Source organism: Vicia villosa, linkage group LG6 (assembly GCF_029867415.1).
Source record: "Vicia villosa cultivar HV-30 ecotype Madison, WI linkage group LG6, Vvil1.0, whole genome shotgun sequence".
Lineage (NCBI taxonomy): Eukaryota > Viridiplantae > Streptophyta > Magnoliopsida > Fabales > Fabaceae > Vicia > Vicia villosa.
This window is the reverse complement of record NC_081185.1, coordinates 150,878,842-150,899,541: the sequence shown is the minus strand read 5'-3', so window position 1 is coordinate 150,899,541 and position 20,700 is coordinate 150,878,842. Positions and strand designations below refer to the sequence as shown.

The following is a 20,700-nucleotide window of genomic DNA, read 5'->3' as shown; positions in this document are numbered from 1 at the left end:
TATCTCACTTTCAATAAAAGAATCATCTTGTGAGACACTTCTGATGTTTTGATTTTCTACCAATATTTTCATTTTTTTTTCTTCATTTTTTATAATTAGTTTGAATGTAAATTCTCGTAAAAATCTTGTGAAATTCGTACAAGATATAGAAAAATACATGAAATTATGCCAGTGCCATTAAAATAAATTTCTCTGATAAAAAAACTAAACAAAAGTGGTCTCAGATTTGATTTTATTGAATAAGTATTAATAATAATATCAAAGTCAAAGATAGATGAACAATATTATTGAGACGGTATAGTACTATAATTCAAATTGACTACCATTTCTAGAGTTCACAAACTTCACACACTATCAATTCCACACATGATAAAAACTCAAGTTAAAAACAGAAAACAAAAAAAGATGTAAAGAAATATTGACACTAAAAAGATGTAACATAAAAAAAAGAATAACTTTTGTCCATCGCCAGTGAACAATTTTACACGAAACTTGAATGTGACCCTTGAAAACTATTCATGATTCACCTGTCAACAAAAAGCATTGAATATTTCCAATGTTAATAATAGAACAATAATTATTAATAATTAACAAAACAAAAAGCAAGATAGGTAAAGCATCACAATTATTTAGCACTAACAAGCAGATACCATAATGACAAGGGAGAATGAAATCCTCACATATTTCCCAAGCAACCTTTGTTCTTAAGGAAAATTTAAGTAAAATTATTTTAGTGGTTTAAAATTTGTTTTAGTATCGGTATCATGTAAATAATAGAAAATTTAAAATTATGCCAAAATTAGTTAAATTAGAGTAAATTATAAATCATCAAAACTTGTCAAAATTTATACCAAAAAAGTTCTAATTTAAAATTAGAGTAAATTATAAAACATCAAAATTATCGTAAGACCTCTAAAATCAATTTTGGAGGTCAATTATGGTTACTTCAAAAATGGATTACATAGAATAAACAATCATATCCCTAATTATAATTTTTTATAATTCGTAAGTAAAAATATGTTCCAATAAAATCGAATAAAATTCATATAGTTGGATCTAAGAAATATAAAAGTAGTTAATTTAATTTAAGCACATCACTCAATTAAATTTATAAAAAAAAAAGTAAAGAGAGAAGTAGGAGTACTTACATAGATTACTTAGTGATAGCATATATAGCATAGATGATTCCAGGAAGATAACCCAAAATGGTGAGAATCAAACAGATCCAAAACTCAATCTATAACACAAAACCATCCAACAATTAATAATTAATCATAAAAAATTACAAAAGTAACCTCTAAAAAAAGAAGAAATAGAGGGTTTTATTTTATACTTACGTTGCAGCCAAATCTAAGGAAGACACCAAGAGGTGGAAGGATGATGGCAAGAATAATATCGATGCAGGTAGCTGTGCCCATTTTCTTATGAGTTCAAATTTGAAAGAGAAAGAAAAAGTGATAGGAAAGAAGAACAGTTTAGTTTAGAGAGAAAGTGAGCGATGGGATAGAGACGAAAGATGATGGTTGTATATATAGGACGTGGTGTCGACAGCCAAACCAAACGTTTCCATTTTTGATTGCTTTTCAATACCACGTGGCTTCCCTACTTTGCAAACAACTCCAACTAAAATATACACCTATGTATATATATAAAGTTTATTGGTAATTTAGGTATAATATTATTTAGATTTCATGTATTTTAGAAATAAACTAGTAACAAATAGTTTGATATGCGCATTTGTTTACGTAATATATTTATTTAAAATTAAAAATAAAATTGAAATCAAAATTTTTGAATTATAAATATCATTTTTCGTATATAAAAATATTTAGATAAATAATAAATTATTTTCGTATACAAATATTATTAATATTTAGATATCATTTTGAAAAATATATGGATTAATAGTAAATTTTCGTATATAAAAATATATAAATTAATAATAGATATTTTTTCGTATATCATTTTTTAATCAAAATTTTTTAGCTCACAAATATCATTTTTCATATATAAAAATATTTAAATTAATAATAGATATTTTCCCGTAACCATTTTTTAATAAAAAAATTTAGATCACAAATACAATTTTTCATATATAAAAATATTTATATCATTAATAAATTTTTCCCATTTACAAATATTATTTGTATTTAGGTATCGTTTACAAAAATATCTGAATCAATTGTAAATTTTCGTATATAAAAAAATTTAAACCAATAGTAGTTTTTTTCCGTATACCTTTTTTCAATAAAAATTTTTGGATCATAAATACCATTTTTCATATATAAAAATATTTAGATCATTAATAGATTTTTCTCATATACAAATATTATTCATGTTTAGGTATCAGTTACAAAAATATCTGAATCAATTGTAAATTATCGTATATAAAAATATTTAGACAAATAAATTTTTTTCGGTATACATTTTTTGAATAAATTTTTTTTGATCATAAATAACGTTTTTCATATATAAAAATATTTAGATAATTAATAGATTTTTCCAATATACAAATATTGTTTATGTTTACGTATCGTTTACATAAAAATATTTAAATCAATAATATTTTTTTCCCGTATACCTTTTTGAATAAATTTTTTTTGGATCATAAATATCATTTTTCATAGATAAAAATATTTAAATCAATAATAAATTTTTTTCCGTATTCAAATATTATTTTTGCTTAGGTATCATTTACAAAAATATCTGAATCAATAGAATTTGACTATAAATAATATTTGTGAAATGACATCAATAACAAATAATTTTTCTAATATTTAATTGTGAAAATATTATTTTAATTGTATAAACTTCATTAATGACATATATTAATATAATAATATTTTAAATCATATAAGTTAAAGTTAATGATAAGTGACACACATTTTTGTATTTTATCCAATAACACACATTTTCAAGTATATTTTTAAATTCATTTTATTGAATTAATTTTTTTAAAACTAAAATTATTATTATTTTCTTAAAAAATATTGTATCTTAAAATAAAAATTATTTCAAATTATATTTCTTCGTTATTAATATTTAATTATTAAAGTTAAATTTTTAAAAATTAAATACTATTTTAAATGTAAATTAACAATCATTTAAAATGATCATAATAATTTTTTTATTAAAAAATAATTTATTGGAAAAAATGAGAAGTAATAAAAAGTGAAAAAGTGAAAAGTAAATTGGAAAAAATTAACAAAAGACATTTTTGCCCCTAAATTATTAATTTAGAATAAGATAACAAAAGAGTATTTTTGTGATTTTCAGAACAACAAATTTTCTTATATTATAGATAAGGAGTGAGAAGTTTAACTATTAGTCTAAAAAATTTAAAAATATATAGTAGAAAAGGAGGAAAAGATTAAGTGCGTAAAATTGATTGATTAATTAGATAGGTTAAATAATTAATAAAGTGTGGTGTTTATAAAGGAAACCATCCTAGTGACCATAAAATTGTAGCTTACAAAATATACTATTTTATTAGATTATTTACGTAAGTAGTGTGCAAGTGTTTTTGTCTATTTTGGGATACGTGGCGTCTCATGTTTGACTTGTTGTCATCTACTTTTCAGTGTGTTCAGTTCACTATTTTCTTGTGTGTGCAACTTTCCTAACTAGTGGTTCTAGAGTATCTGTCATATCCGGTTAATAGCACTATTAACTTTAAACGTGTATGTAAAGCTCAATTATTTGGTCTTATTGTGTTTTTATTGATTCTAGAGTCTTTGTGACCATAATAGACTCTAGTACACTTGAGAAAAACTCAGTTGACTCGAGATTTGTTGTATTTATATTCGTTTGACATTGCATCAATTGAGAGACATTCTTTTAACCCAAAAGTCGCGTGTATGTTGATTTTGTCTAAAACTTCATGTATTTTTAAGTGTAAACAAATGCCATGAATGTTGCAGTAACGACTAACCTTGAGACGTGAGATGATGTCGTGTGACTGGTTACTGGTAATTATTTTGTGCGAATAATGGTCATAGTTGCGTCGTAAAAGAAAAAACAAGTTGTTATAAACCTTATTTTTGTCTATGAAAGAGAACCGATTTGATAACCTTGATTTTTTCAACAACCTCTTAGCTCTTTTTAACTAATTAAAAGATTAATCTACCTAGTTATATATATGGACCCTTCTTATAAATAGATTTAGTCCATACACTACTACAAAACGTGAAAACACCAACGCCAAAATCATCACGGTTCACCCAAAACCGTGGTGACACTTTTAAACTCATGCGCCAACAATTATTTTTTATTTTTTTATTAAAAATTTTAAGGTTATAATTACGGTTAATTACCTAACCGTGGTGATATAAGTATAACCCAACTTTCCTAGGTTCGATCCTCAGGTTCCTCAAATAGTTAATCCATTTTATGTTAATGCGCGCCTATTCAACTTTATTTATATTTAATTAAAAATAATAAGTATATCACTATGGCTGCTTTTTAAAACCGTTGTTACACACTGGCGCTTCTTTATATATGTTAAACACTAAGTATTCATTTTCCATTAAAAAAAGAAACAAACCATAACATCAGCGCCGTCGAAATCGTCGGGAAGAAGACAAGAACACCCATACTCATTATTGTTGTTCAGTTTCGTTTCAAATGTCACATTTGAAGACAAACACATCCAAAGGTTTTACTATGTCTCCTTCCACTGTAAAATCTAGATCTGGATTTTTTTTTGTGGTTGTGATAGTCGTATGGTTTCGTACCAATGCAAGAAGGGACAAAATAAATGAATGTTTTTTTGAAGATGTCCATTTTGGAGGAGTGATGAAATTGTAATTTTTTCATATGGGATGAAGACATGAGAGAAAAATTGGGAAATGAAGATGAGAGTAATATGAAGTTAGAGTTGGAAGTTGTAGGCTATTTGAAGGTTACGTATGAAGATTAAAAAAAGAAGAACAAGAATTTGAAGAACAAACTGAAGTCAGAGAGATTTTCTACAAATTTGAAGTTGTTGTGTTTTCTTATCTCATTCATGTTTAATATTTACTTTGTTATGAAATACAATAATTGAAGTAGGGTTTGAAAATTAAAAATTTTACACTAATTTTTATGTGCTTTATTTTTAATATTTACTTTGTTATGAAATGTAATAGTTGAATATGCAATGAACTTGACTGAAATGCAATTCAAAGATGGTTTCTTACGAGTAAACATTCATTTTCAACATTCTTCTTCTTCTTCTCCTCACTATGAGAGCTCTCATTAGTCTAAACACAACACCATCTTCAGCAACATCTTGAATTTGATGTTGGTTATGCGCCACAAAAACATCTTGAGGCTCTGGCTGATTTTGCACGACAACATCCTCTACAACAACATTTGAATTCTCAACATTGTTGGTAGGTTGAGCAGGATAACACATGTTGATTCCTTCGAATGAAGTTGTTTTTATGTTTTGGTTCTTCCACTTTTATATTGTTCCTTATGATTCTTCATCTTCTTCTCTTGGAAGTTTAAAAACTAAAAATGCTCATTATTGTTTCTTTAATTCTATACGTTTTCTATTATTTCTGGAAGTTGGAAATATTGCATATCTCGAGCTGTTCAAATTTATTGTGCACTTATAATACAAGTTTTGATAACAATTCAAAAATGGTGTAGTGTTGATTTTGGTATGAAGCGATTGACATTTAATCACATATAATATCACAACGGTTATTAAGAATAACCGTTGTTAAAGAGCATGTGTTTTCCTATTTACTACAACGATCACTGGACTATGATTGAAAGGGTCGCATATACTACCACACGCTACATAACAATGTCTGGTCCTGCATGATTATATATCTTTCCCAACCGTTGTTAAATGACTTTTCCGTATTAGTGATAACCCATCTGACTCGCCTATGCTCGTCCAGCGAGCCCATGTCTTCATGTGAAAAGAATGTCTCAGAAAGGATGCTTTGCTCATTGTCTTGTCTTTTATGGGCAACCCCTGCTTACCAAACGAGTCCTTTGCTACTCAGCATCTATATTTTGTGTTTTCTCTTATATTTTCACATGTAATTATGAATAACATTGTTAAAATGATCACACAAATGTTTTATATCCTTTTTATGACAAAATGAAGTTTTTTTATAAGATTTGTTGTTATATAAGTGGTTATGTGAAACAAGTAATTTTTAAACTTATCATATACCACACTTTATTTCATCAATAACGTGAGGCTTCGTTCTAATTTAAAAAATAGACTCAATTTTTTTAAAAAAATACAATTATAATAATTAAAAATAACGCCAAAAAAATAAATTATGTATTAATAAAAAATTTTTAATTATAATTATTCTAACTCAAAGAAAACGACTTTGTAAGCAAATAATCTTACTCTAAATAGTAGTCATTATCTTCATGAAATAAGGAGATTTCATGAAATAAGGAGATTTCATGAAATAATAGTCATCACGAAGATTTTAAGAACCACTCGACTATTCAGACTAACAAACTTATGGAGAAGCAATCAGTGTAATTAAGGGGCTCTCATGTGATTACCCTTTTAAGGTTAACTCATAAACAAACCCCTTTAAGGTTAATTCATAAACAAACGGAGACTAATGGACTTAAATTAAAGAGAGGCAATGCTGCAATTAATGACGTGTTATCAAACTCTAAGGGCCTTTCCACTATATGTGTTGAACTATTATCATACAATTTGATATGATTTTCTGTGATATTTATTATTCACTCTATTTATTATTATTATTATTATTATTATTATTATTATTATTATTATTATTATTAAGTATTTCAAAATTTTACACTTACTCCCCTTAATACATTTTTATTTAGTGCCTTAAAATCATGGTAATCAAAATTGGATTGGACCGGCCGGTTTAACTGGTTGGACTAGAAATTGAAACCCTAACCGATTTGTTTGGACTTGAAAATCGACAAACAGAATAACTGGAATTTAAATTTGAAATTCTGGAATCAGACACGTGATGTCGAACAGGATGTCACGACATCAACTATCTGAACAAAACTAAAAATATGAACAGGAAAGAAAACAAATAACACAAGTGATTTGTTAACCCAGTTCGGTGCAAAAACACCTACGTCTGGGGGCTACCAAGCCAGGGAGGAAGTCCACTATAAGTAGTATCAATTCAGAGTAATACACAACAAGACTACACCTTTCACTTAATAACTACCCAATGCAACTTCAATCTAAGCAACTTAGATTTGAGATCCTTCTCGCTCCCCCTCAATCACAGCAGTGATGACAAACATGCAACACACATAAAAAGAAGACACACTTCAAAGACACAACTTGATCTTGCTTAAAAGCTTCAATCAAGTACAATGGTACTCTTGCTTAAAAGCTTCAAGTACCTATTACAACACGAAAACACCTAGACCAAGACAACCATGATGATTGTTTGGCTTACAAGAAAACTAGGACTTAACGAGAAACTGCAACAAACTTCTGGACGGCAAACCCTAAAAAAACATACAGTCAGCAGCTTCTTCAACTGTTATAAATAACCTTGCAGCAGCTGGGCCTTGGATCCAATATTAGTTTTAAACCTAATTAAAACTATTTCCATAAAACAAAGATCCTATGAATAACAGCGCATAATGTTGTCCTGAATCAAATCAATATCCAATGTTTCCAAAAAAAAGCGCACAGTGTCTTAACAGATCATATAACCATAACTAGAACAGAATAAAACACAGCAGCTTCGGATGTCATGACATCGGCCTTGACATCAGGTAAAGGCCTGCACAAGGAGAACTTCATAACAGAATAATGCATGTCATGACACCAGATTTGACATGATAAAGACACTATTTATTTTACCAAAAAATACAGCCAATCAACAACATCTACAAACTCCCCCTTTGGCGAATTTTTGGCTAAAACAACAATAGATGATACCATAAGAGATTAGAGTACACGCAGCAGCCAATAGTAACAAGGATCCAGAAAAATAAATTCTGTTAGCCAACAACATCCTGCTTGATTAATCATCAGAAACTTAGAAGTACATCCAAGGATTCAACAGTAACAGAATATCACTTGTCAAGACAAGGGGATCCAGAGAAACAACCATAATATCCAAAAATATCAGGAAACAACCATTACAGGAACCAGAACCAAAAAATTCAAAAAACAATAACCAAAAAGAAAACCAGCAACAAACAGCAACAACCAAATATCACCAGCAACAAACAGCAACAACCAAATATCATCTTCTCCCCCTTTCTAGCCACAAAAGGAGCCAAACTTCAGATGAAGATTTAATCTTCAGAGCCAGCAGTATCTTCATCATCCTCTTCACTCATCTCCACATCACTGGAGCTACTAGTCTGGGCATCAGCATCCTCATCATCCTCAGCCTTATATTCATCATCACTATCAGCATCCATCTTCTCACCATCACTACCAGCAGCATGATCATCACCACTATCAGTAGACTGCTCAAGACTTTGTATAAGCTGTTCAAGCTTCATCTTCCTATTTTCCAGTTCTTTGCAGGTCTCCTTCAGCTCAGCTATAAGAGAGGCTTTGCTCACAGACTTGCTAGTTTGAGATGTCCCAGCAGATGTTGAGGCATCAGTCCTTTGAAGCAGCTTGTAGTGAAAAGTCAAAGCACTTTCCCTCTTGCAGACAGAATCTTTAGCTTTCAAGATGCCAGGGTATTGCTTTAGGATGATTCCACATATTAGGGATGGAAAGGCAATAGGAAGCTTAGTGGCAGAGGTACCAGCATGTCTCATAGTCTGATCAAAAATATAGGTCCCATAGTCAAACACAGTCTTGGTCCCTATAGCATAAATGAATCTACCTAAGCCAACAGCAATGGTAGAGGTGTGATTGGTGGGCACCCAGTTGGCAGCACCACTTTTATGCAGCAGAGCATACTTGACAGTCAAGAGACTAGCAGACAGTTTACTTTTGATGGGCCACTTTTTAACCTTACCCCCAGTGATGGTTTTGCAAACCTCATTATCAGTTACTTCAAGCTCAGGTTGAGCTTCAGCATTTCTACCTAGATAGTGGTTTATAGCAGTAGGAGAGAATTCTATGCATTTTCTTCTAACATAAACTTTATGAAAATCATCTGTTCTACCATCAGCACAGTCTTGAGACAAATTGACAATAAACTCCTTCACAAGCATTTCATAACATTTAGAGAATTGAGAAACAGTCTTAATCAAACCTGCAGACTTGATTAGCTGCATGACCTCTTGATTTTCCAGAGCATCATTTGCTAATTCTCTTTCTAGGGCCAGCCTTCTTTGATACACAAATTTCCACTGGATTGCATTAGAAGCATAGTGCAGATATATGTTATCCAAAGGAACATCACGGACCTTTGTGGCAGATTTAGTAACAGCAATCTTCTTCTTGGAGGGGATGTCAGGGACATCGCTTGGGACATCAGCTTCAGAGTCAGAAACGCTTCTTTCCTTCCTCTTCTTCACACTAACTTTGCTTCCAGACTTTGAAGGTCCAGTGGGAACTTTCTTCATCTTTTCTTTAGTAACAGTCTTCAGAGGAGTAACCTGTGGCTTGAGAGGATGTTGCTCACCAACTTGCTTTCCCTTACGAGCCTTGACCCTGTTGGAGATGCTGGAGATGAGGTCATCATCAGCAATATCAATAGGATCATCAAGATCATCTAGATCCACCACATCATGCACATTAGGGCTTTCATCTTTCTCAGCAGGAACAGCAGGAATCTCTTCATCTTTCTCAGGTTCAAGAGTCTCATCATCTTTGGTACCAGATGCTTCAACATTGATAGCTTCAGATGTTTCAACATCTTTGGCAACAGGGGTCTCATCATTATCAACAGATGTCTCAACATCTTTAGCAACAGGGGTCTCATCATTTTTATCAGCAGATGTCTCAACATTATCCTGATCTTTGCTAGCATCATCTTGCTCACCTTGATCATCTTGGATGTTCTCGGAAGCAGGCATTTGGGCTAGAGGAACAGATATTCCATCAACCTTGTGCCCTTCATTCAAGATTTTGGTGACAATATTTGCAATCGCATTATGAACATAAGAAGAGCCCTCTCTACCCTGGACAAAAAAAGTTTCTGGAACAGATCCTCCGATTGATTTTCTTGCATGCATCTTTCTTGGTTGACTGCGAACAGGATCGGAAGCAGGAACATCATTTAATGGTGCGACATTCAACACGACATCTTGATCAATCACCACATTTGGTGCCCTAGACTCCGATGCTTTTTCAGAGGAAGGAGACGATTGCTTTGAGGGAGTACTTTGAGACATGATGAGAGAGAATGGAAATCTGACGAGAGGTTTGTGAATGCAATGACACAGAGAGGTTGCGTGAGTGCTGAAGTTAGGTTTTGGAGGAATGGAAACCGTTTGGACAAAATGTAAAAGAGGGGGAAACTCCACTTTAATGTGTAATGATAGCAAATATTTGGAGAGAGAAATAATGCTGGCCCCACACCTGATTAATTGCTATAATCCTTCACATAGACAAATGCCTAATTTATTTCTTAGATTTTCAAATTGATTTGCATCTAAGGCTTTTGTGAAAATGTCAGCAAGTTGAAGGTTTGTAGCAACATGTTCCAAGCCAATTATTTTGTCCTCAACAAGATCTCTAATGTAGTGGTGTCTAATATCAATATGCTTGGTCCTGCTGTGCTGAATGGGATTCTTTGAAATGTTGATGGCACTTAAGTTGTCACAATATAATGTCATGACATCTTGTGTGACATTGTATTCGGATAACATTTGTTTCATCCAAACAAGTTGAGAACAGCTACTTCCTGCTGCAATATATTCTGCTTCAGCAGTGGATAAGGACACACAGTTTTGTTTCTTGCTGAACCATGAAATAAGATTATTTCCCAAAAAGAAGCATCCTCCTGAAGTACTTTTTCTGTCATCAGCACTTCCATCCCAATCTGCATCACAATATCCAGTGAGAATGGGTTCACATCCATGAGAGTAAAGCATTCCATACTCACAGGTACCATTCACATATTTCATTATCCTCTTGACTTGATTTATGTGACTGACTTTGGGTTCTGCTTGATACCTAGCACATACCCCAACAGCAAAGGAAATATCAGGTCTACTGGCTGTAAGGTACAACAGACTTCCTATCATGCTTCTGTATAAACTTTGATCAACACTAGTTCCCTTTTCATCTTTGGACAGTTTCAAATGAGTAGGTGCTGGTGTCCTTTTGTGAGTAGCATTTTCCATTCCAAACTTTTTGACAATGTTTCTAGCATACTTGCTCTGAGAGAGAAAGATTGAGTCTTCCATCTGTTTGACTTGCAGCCCAAGAAAATAAGTTAATTCTCCAACTAGACTCATTTCAAATTCAGATTGCATCTGCTCAACAAAATGTCTAGTCATCTTGTCTGACATCCCACCAAATACAATATCATCCACATAGATTTGAGCTATCAGAATCTTTCCTCCTTCATATTTAACAAAAAGAGTTTTATCTATCCCTCCTTTCCTGTATCCATTGCTAGTAAGAAACTCAGTTAGTCTCTCATACCAAGCTCTAGGGGCTTGTTTCAGACCATAAAGAGCTTTTCTTAATTTGTACACATGATCAGGATGGTTTGGATCTGCAAAACCTTTAGGTTGTTCTACATAGACTTCCTCATTCAAATATCCATTCAAGAAAGCACTCTTCACATCCATCTGGTATAGTTTGAATTTCAGAATGCATGCAACCCCTAACAACAGCCTAATTGACTCAAGTCTGGCAACAGGAGCAAAAGTTTCATCAAAGTCAACTCCCTCAACTTGAGTGTATCCTTGAGCAACTAACCTTGCTTTATTTCTGATTATAGTTCCCAGTTCATCTGACTTATTCTTGTAGACCCATTTTGTTCCAATGACATTAGAATTTTGTGGTCTTGGAACCAGCTCCCATACTTCATTCCTTTCAAACTGGCATAATTCCTCTTGCATAGCATTAATCCAAAACTCATCTGTCAAAGCCTCCTTAACATTCTTAGGTTCAATTTTTGATACAAAGCAGGAGTTTGATACTTGCTCTCTTGACCTTGTAACTACTCCACTATTGGGATCTCCTATAATAAGTTCACTAGGATGATCCTTTTGGATTCTTATGGAAGGTCCTTTGTTAGAGAGTTCAGCTTCAGATTTTGCAGCAGAGGGGCTGCACTCATCTTCTTTTCTAGAGTCTTCAGCTGCTTGTTCCCAGAATGTTCCAACATCATATGTGACATCTGCTTGTTTGTGTTCATCATCAACCACCACATTTATAGATTCCATGATTACCCTAGTTCTTGAGTTGAAAACTCTATAGGCTCTGCTGTTTGTAGAGTACCCAAGAAAAACCCCTTCATCACTCTTAGAATCCATTTTTCTTCTGTGATCTCTATCAACCAGAATGTAACACTTACTACCAAACACATGGAAGTATTTGACAGTGGGTTTTCTTCCCTTCCAGATCTCATATAAGGTGGTAGCAGTTCCTTTCCTTAAGGTAACTCTATTATGAACATAACAGGCAGTATTCATAGCTTCAGCCCAGAAATGAATAGGAAGTTTCTTAGCATGAATCATGGCTCTTGCTGATTCTTGAATAGTTCTGTTTTTCCTTTCAACAACTCCATTTTGCTGTGGAGTGATAGGAGAGGAGAACTCATGGTGTATACCTTCAGAGGAGCAAAAATCAGCAAATTTTTGATTCTCAAATTCCTTTCCATGATCACTTTTGATTCTTACAACATCATTTTCCTTTTCTCTCTGAATTTTCTGACACAGGTCTTTGAAGACATCAAACACATCTGACTTTTCTCTAATGAAGTTTATCCAGGTGTATCTGGAGTAGTCATCCACAACCACATAGGCATACTTCTTTCCCCCAAGGCTTTCCATTTGCATAGGTCCCATCAGGTCCATGTGAAGCAGTTCAAGAACCCTGGAAGTGGTCAGATGTCTAACCTTTGGATGTGACATCCGGGTTTGTTTTCCAACCTGACATTCACCACAAATTCTTCCTTCATCAATTTGTAACTTGGGAATTCCTCTCACAGCTTCTGTAGAGATAATCTTTTTCATACCTCTTAGATGAAGATGACCAAGTTTTTGATGCCACAGCTTTGCTTCTTCTTCTTTAGAACATACAGATGAGTAATTAGTCTCATGAGATGTCCATAAGTAGCAGTTGTCTTTGGACCTGACTCCTCTCATTATTACATTCTTCCCTTCATCAGTGACCACACACTCAGCTCTAGTGAAGTTAACTTGGTATCCTTGGTCACAAAGTTGACTAATACTTATGAGATTAGCAGTCAATCCTTTGACCAGTAATACACCTTCCAGATTTGGAACTCCTGAGCAGTTCAGTTTACCAACTCCCTTGATTTCTCCTTTAGCTCCATCACCAAAGGTAACATAGCTAGTAGCATGGTTTCTGATATCCACAAGTAGATTCTTGATTCCAGTCATGTGTCTAGAACATCCACTGTCAAAGTACCAATCTTCTTTGGCTGATACTCTAAGAGATGTATGAGCTATTAAAGCCATGTTTTTGGGTATCCATTGTGGCTTTTGGATGGGCATGACTTGTTTAGGTCTGTAGTAAGGAGCTTGATCTGGGTATCCATATAACCTGAAGCAAAAGGTCTTGATGTGTCCAAATCTTCCACAGTGATGACATCTCCATCTTTGAAATTTTCTCTTCATTTTACTTCTGTCTTGATGTTGGGTCGCATGTCTTGACATCGGGTTTAACATCTCAGTTTCAGGTTTAATCCTGTTCCCATCCTGGGGAGGTTTCTTTGTACCAACAAAACCTATACCAGACATATCTCCTGAACTCTTTCCAATCTGCAGAATCTCATCCAGCATATCTGAGCCACTATTCAACATCTTTACAGATTTTGACATCTGATCGAGTTTGGATTGTAGCATGATAATTTCATTGTTTAGTTTAGATATTGTTTTACTAAAGCCTTTGTTATCAGCCTCCAGCTGAGCTATGTACTTCTTCTGCTTTTCACTTTGTTGACATACTTCAGCACTTCTGATACACAGCTTTCTATAGGATGCTGCCAGTTCTTCAAAGGTTAGCTCATCATCACTAGAATCTTCATCAGAATTGCAGACACCAGTGAAGGCTGTGACATGTTTGGCTGATTCTTCTTCAAAGTCACTTCCAGAATCTTCATCTGACCAGGAGACTGACAGTCCTTTCTTTTGTTTCTTGAGGTAAGTAGGACATTCAGCTCTAATATGTCCATACCCTTCACATCCATGGCATTGAATTCCTTTGCTGTGATTATATTTTTCTTCAGGTTTAGCTCTTCTACCTGAGTCATAGGATCTATTCGTGTCAGATGAGATGTTCTTGACATTTGGTCTTGGCTTTTGATCCATTCTTCTTATAATTTTGTTAAATTGTTTACCAAGCATAGCTATAGATTCAGATAGATTCTCTTCTCTACTTTCCTCTACTTCTTCTTGAGAGTTGGACACAAGACCTATACTTTTGTTCTTCTTTTCAGAATTTTCACTGATTCCCATCTCAAAGGTTTGAAGAGATCCAATTAACTCTTCTACCTTCATTTTGCTGATGTCCTGTGCCTCTTCTATAGCTGTAACTTTCATATCAAATCTCTTAGGTAGAGATCTAAGAATTTTTCTCACCAGCTTTTCATCAGACATTTTCTCTCCCAAGGCTCCTGAGGTATTAGCAATATCAAGTATATTCATATGAAAATCCTTAATACTTTCATCATCTCTCATCCTTAGATTTTCAAACTTTGTAGTTAGCAGTTGAAGTCTTGACATCTTCACTTTGGAGGTGCCTTCATGAGTAGTCTTGAGGGTATCCCAGACATCTTTGGCTAGTTCACACTGGTGTACCAGTCTGAATATATTCTTGTCAATTCCATTGAATAAAGCATTTAAGGCTTTAGAGTTGCCAAGCGCCAATGCCTCTTCATCTTTGTCCCATTCTTCCTCTAGTTTAAGAGTTTTCTTGCCATCCTTTTCAGTAATAACAGGATGTTCCCATCCTTTGTTCACAGCTCTCCATGCTTTACTATCCACGGATTTCAGAAAAGCCACCATGCGAGGTTTCCAATAATCATAATTAGAGCCATCCAGAATGGGTGGTCTAATCCCATATCCACCACCTTCTTTGTCCATAATACCAGAAAAATACTGTCCCTAGATCTCACCCAGTAAAAACAGGCAGGGTGCCTGCTCTGATGCCAATTGAAATTCTGGAATCAGACACGTGATGTCGAACAGGATGTCACGACATCAACTATCTGAACAAAACTAAAAATATGAACAGGAAAGAAAACAAATAACACAAGTGATTTGTTAACCCAGTTCGGTGCAAAAACACCTACGTCTGGGGGCTACCAAGCCAGGGAGGAAGTCCACTATAAGTAGTATCAATTCAGAGTAATACACAACAAGACTACACCTTTCACTTAATAACTACCCAATGCAACTTCAATCTAAGCAACTTAGATTTGAGATCCTTCTCGCTCCCCCTCAATCACAGCAGTGATGACAAACATGCAACACACATAAAAAGAAGACACACTTCAAAGACACAACTTGATCTTGCTTAAAAGCTTCAATCAAGTACAATGGTACTCTTGCTTAAAAGCTTCAAGTACCTATTACAACACGAAAACACCTAGACCAAGACAACCATGATGATTGTTTGGCTTACAAGAAAACTAGGACTTAACGAGAAACTGCAACAAACTTCTGGACGGCAAACCCTAAAAAAACATACAGTCAGCAGCTTCTTCAACTGTTATAAATAACCTTGCAGCAGCTGGGCCTTGGATCCAATATTAGTTTTAAACCTAATTAAAACTATTTCCATAAAACAAAGATCCTATGAATAACAGCGCATAATGTTGTCCTGAATCAAATCAATATCCAATGTTTCCAAAAAAAAGCGCACAGTGTCTTAACAGATCATATAACCATAACTAGAACAGAATAAAACACAGCAGCTTCGGATGTCATGACATCGGCCTTGACATCAGGTAAAGGCCTGCACAAGGAGAACTTCATAACAGAATAATGCATGTCATGACACCAGATTTGACATGATAAAGACACTATTTGTTTTACCAAAAAATACAGCCAATCAACAACATCTACAAAATTGAAAAATCGATAAAAAATCGGTTAAAAACCAGAAAACCAGATGTTTAGGCAATTTCTAAGGTCAGACCGAATTTTGCTTTTAATTTATAAAAACATGATAAAAATTTCATGTTGAATTAAAATAAGATTTGATTTAATTTTCTTTTTCGTATCCAATAGTTACTATAGTACACATTACAATAAAAAACCAAAATAAATACTATTTTAAATTATTTGGTTGTTTTCTATTTATTGATAGATAAAAATGGATTTTGTGTAATAATAAATAAAATGAATTTATTTGATCTTCGGTTATGGTTGAGAAAAAATGAGGTTGTACCTGCAAGGCACTCCGATGTCAAAGTAAGTAAAGGGACGACGAAGGGACGACGAAGGTACAACAGAAAGCATGAGATTTTTGGGTCAGAATTGAATTACTTTGCCCTCTAGAGGTAGATGGCTATTTATAATGCTCTTTTTGGGGAAAACAAATCTCCTATTTATAATGATCATTGATTAGGTATTGACTAGTCGTGCCCGAATACTAGCCGTTGGCGGGGACGATGTGTTGTAGTTGTTTATTTAAAAAATTATTATTATTATAATTTAAAATATTTTAACAAACAAATTATATTTTATTTATTTATTTTAAAATTATATTTATTAGTCACCATTAATATATTATTTTGACTAAGATGTAATTAACATTGAATTGTCATTTAATGTGTATAACATCTTTCGATTTTAAAATAAGCTTTCAAAAATTGTGCATCGTTATTACTATCATTACTGTGGATACCGTTTTACTATGCATACCGTTTGATTTACGTTACAAATTTTTGATTCAAAATAATGTGATATTTTAATTAATGGGATATTAATGAAATTAATGATTAGATTTTATTATATGAATTTCATTAGTATATTATGGATTACAATGGAATTTGATTAACATAGAAAAATATATACTGCACGTATTAAAAAGAAAAGATTTCTTAACCTATTTTATTTTTGATTTTTTTATATATTCTGGGTTAATATTTAGTAGCTAAAATATTGGTCTTGCAAGTTTTGAATCTTTGGCTTACCGAGAAGAATCTGTTAAATCCTGGGGGATTAGCGAATTACGCGAAAAATCCTTAAGGACAGCGCAATCAGCGCGTCTCAGATTATCTAACCGGTTCTTATTTTGCAGGTCTTCGTAGCACATTGTTCAACACGATGTTCCAGCGTGCCCGACTATTTTCCAATCGTGCTCGGAGTGAAGGGGGAGGTTGGCTCTCGTAAGTTGGACTAATGCTTGTTGGGTCGGTTTATGCCAAGAGTGAATTGGACTAAGTGAGACACTTGAGCTACTCCAGAACAAAAGCATTACTACTTAATCAACTTTTCAAAAATGTATGGTTTTATTATAGTATGTTTTACTAATAACATTTACATAAATATATTTTAAATGATTTATTTAAACAATATAATTAACAACTCAGTTCTATAAAATTAACATGCACATTATAATGAATTAATAATTTATTTTCCTCTAATCTCCCCATAAAAAATGAAGCGTGTGTTTTACTAAGGTTATACATACAACACCTAAGCATATATCTATAAAAAGACTTGGCAAAGTGTATAGATTAGAAAACTAGAAAAAGCAATAAAAGCATATGTGGTCCACGATCCATATTCATGTGCGGATGACATTGGTTTAATCAGTCGGCAATGCAAATGTAACGCTGGAAAAAATAAAAAGAATGTTGAAGAGCTGGCACACGTGATGGACCCATTTTCTTCTAATGTCTTAACCACAAAGGATGTAGCTTAGAGTACGTGAGACGGTTTAATGTGTGATTTAGAAATTTTGTTAATTGAAATTTAGACTTAAGATTGAATTGAAGGCATCCCGTCTCTATCGCTGCCCTAAGTGGCATCCTACAGCCTGGCAGCATTCAATTTCCTATTTGAAAAAAACGTTTAAACCATCGTCAATTACAATTCTCTTACTCTTGTTAAAGACAACTACCAAAAGAGAAGACATATATGGTAGATACTCCTAAAAAATATGTTTATAATAAATAAAGTACTTTGAATAATTATCATCTAAAAATGTAATAAATATAATAAAAAACTATATCTCACAATATTCTAAAACAAAAGTATAGGGAATAAAGAAAATCAAATATAAATTTAAAGTTTTTTGATTTGTCCATCGTGTAATTAAGAACTTAAATCTTTAATATAGCATTTGACTCGCTATTCCTTTACAAAACTAAGCGATGTTAGATTTTTTTCAACATATATATTTTCAACCAACCTAGATAATTGATATCAGAGATTTTGATCTGATCCGGGGGTATGAGTTCTTTGCATGCTCTGTGACTGTAGCTTAACAACTCTTTCACAATACCACAATGTTTTTAATGTGGAAGATCAGAACAATGCAACCACAAAGCATACTAAGAACTCCTATCCTCAACTTGAACCAAAAGATCTGATACCTATTGTTAAAAAAAATCAACATAGAAAAAATAAAATAACACAATTACAACACAAGGATATAACATGGAAACTCCAAAACCGATGAAAAAACCACAATCGTTGTCAAATGACAACCAAGGAATAACATTATGTGAAAATTGTTACAACACATACTATAACCCCAATCACCTCTAGGCCCCCAGTACACTCACACCCCTTAAAAAATATTTAACAATATCTCAAATCACTCTAAAATAAGAGTATAAGAGAATAAAGAAAGACAAATACAAGCTTAAAATGTTTTTGGCATGTACATTTTATAATGAAAAACTTGAATCCTTTATAAAGCATTAGAATCTCTCTTCCTTTACAAAACTAAGCGATGTATGACTTCTTCAACATGTATATTTTCACTCAACCCAAACAATCTCCACGTTGATTGAAAATAATAAATTAGCTTTCATTGCCTTCACTAACAATAATACTTCATCATAAAGATTATAGTCATTCTAAAGTACACCACTTCAAGAATTATCACATTGTATTCACTGAAAATCATATTTTTTAAAACTATCATACTCAACCTAAAGAAGAGTATATTTTGAAAACCAATGTGTAAACTTATGATCCAACTTCCGTGTTAGTAAGAAGCTCTTCAACCATCGACATAATTTTACACCTTGTGTAAACTTGATTGCATTAACAAATATTTGAGTTGAACTTTCCACAGGTAAAAAATAATTCTTCCATCAATTTTCTTTAACCCAAACTACACAACAGAACCTGTGATTGCAGCATAACAACTCTTTCACAACACCACTCTTCTTTTCTAACGTGGAAGATCAAACAAATATGCAGCCATAGAGCAATACTTAGAACTCATATCCTCACACCGAAACAGGCTCAGATACCACTTGTTCAGAAAAATTGGCATAGAGAAAATAAAATAACACAATCATAACACAAGGATATAATATTGAAACTTAAAAACCGTAGAAAAAACATAGTCATTGTCAAATGAAAACCAACAAATAACATTATGTGGAATTTTTATAACACATAATATACCCTCAATTACCCCTAGCCCCCCAATACGGCCACACCCCCCAAATAAAATATATCACTTCATCTCATAACACTCTAAAACAAAAGTATAAGAGAACAAAGAAAGTCAAATACAAACTTAAAATGTTTTTTACTAATGCATATAGTAATGAAGAACTTGAATCATTTATATAGAATTGTACCCATGTTTCCTTTATGAGACTAAGCGATGTGGGACTTCTTCAACATGCATATTTTCAATCAACCCAACAATACGGGTCTTCAAAATAGTGGAGTGGAGGTGTACCAGCAAAGTTAATACTCCAAAATATGAATTTATGAGATTAGAGAGATGTAACTTTGCAAAAGTGAAATGAATGAATACTTGTTATGGCTTGTGACAAGGTTTATATACGATAGGCGGTTAAACCACTTTCGTAGGATCCAATGTGAGATGCGAAAGACCTTCTTATTAGATTTGGCTATTGATGAAGATTTGGCTGTTGGTGAAGTTTTGGTAGCTCAAATCTGATGTGCAACTTTTTGATGAAAGTTCATATGTTTATTGTCCCCATGCAAAGGTATTCTTGTCAAGGCATTTGGTATGGGGATAGTCTTGTTAGACCATTTGGTCAACCCAAAACATTTGTCTAACATGTCCTTATTACCACCTGTGAAGCTAAGATTGTGTTGGAAACTTTGAGACCGGCCTCAAGATCAATCTTCTTCATTCTTCTAGATTACCCGAACAAGTTTACATTTTCGAGAGGGAAACTAAAGGAGCATTGAGAGGGATCGGGTAATCTCTGGAGCAGACATATTAAATTCATGTCTTGTAACTGAAATGTTTCACATCAAAATTTCTCAGTGTGGCCCTATGCACCTAGGGTAGGGAATACCGACGTCGCTTAGAGCACTTAAGGGAACAGAAGTGCCATTATGGTCTCAAGGTTAAGTACCGAGCCTTGGTTTTGCCTTATGGTATTCTCTCTATTCTCAACCATTGATTTTCCTTTTGTCGCCTATATAAAGATATATATT

At 33.1% G+C, this 20,700-nt stretch overlaps 1 protein-coding gene across 1 annotated transcript; it reads right to left on the bottom strand.

The window, feature by feature from the left end:
• Positions 1 to 271: 271 nt before the first annotated feature.
• Positions 272 to 1,514, bottom strand: LOC131612766 (hydrophobic protein RCI2A-like). Its single transcript, XM_058884516.1, has 3 exons — positions 1,338 to 1,514; positions 1,149 to 1,237; positions 272 to 527 (listed from the first exon to the last, which is right to left on the bottom strand). Exons 1-2 carry the CDS (start codon positions 1,416 to 1,418, stop codon positions 1,154 to 1,156), a joined length of 165 nt encoding a protein of 54 aa, XP_058740499.1. The 5' UTR covers positions 1,419 to 1,514; the 3' UTR covers positions 272 to 527; positions 1,149 to 1,153.
• Between the last annotated feature and the right edge of the window lie 19,186 nt (positions 1,515 to 20,700).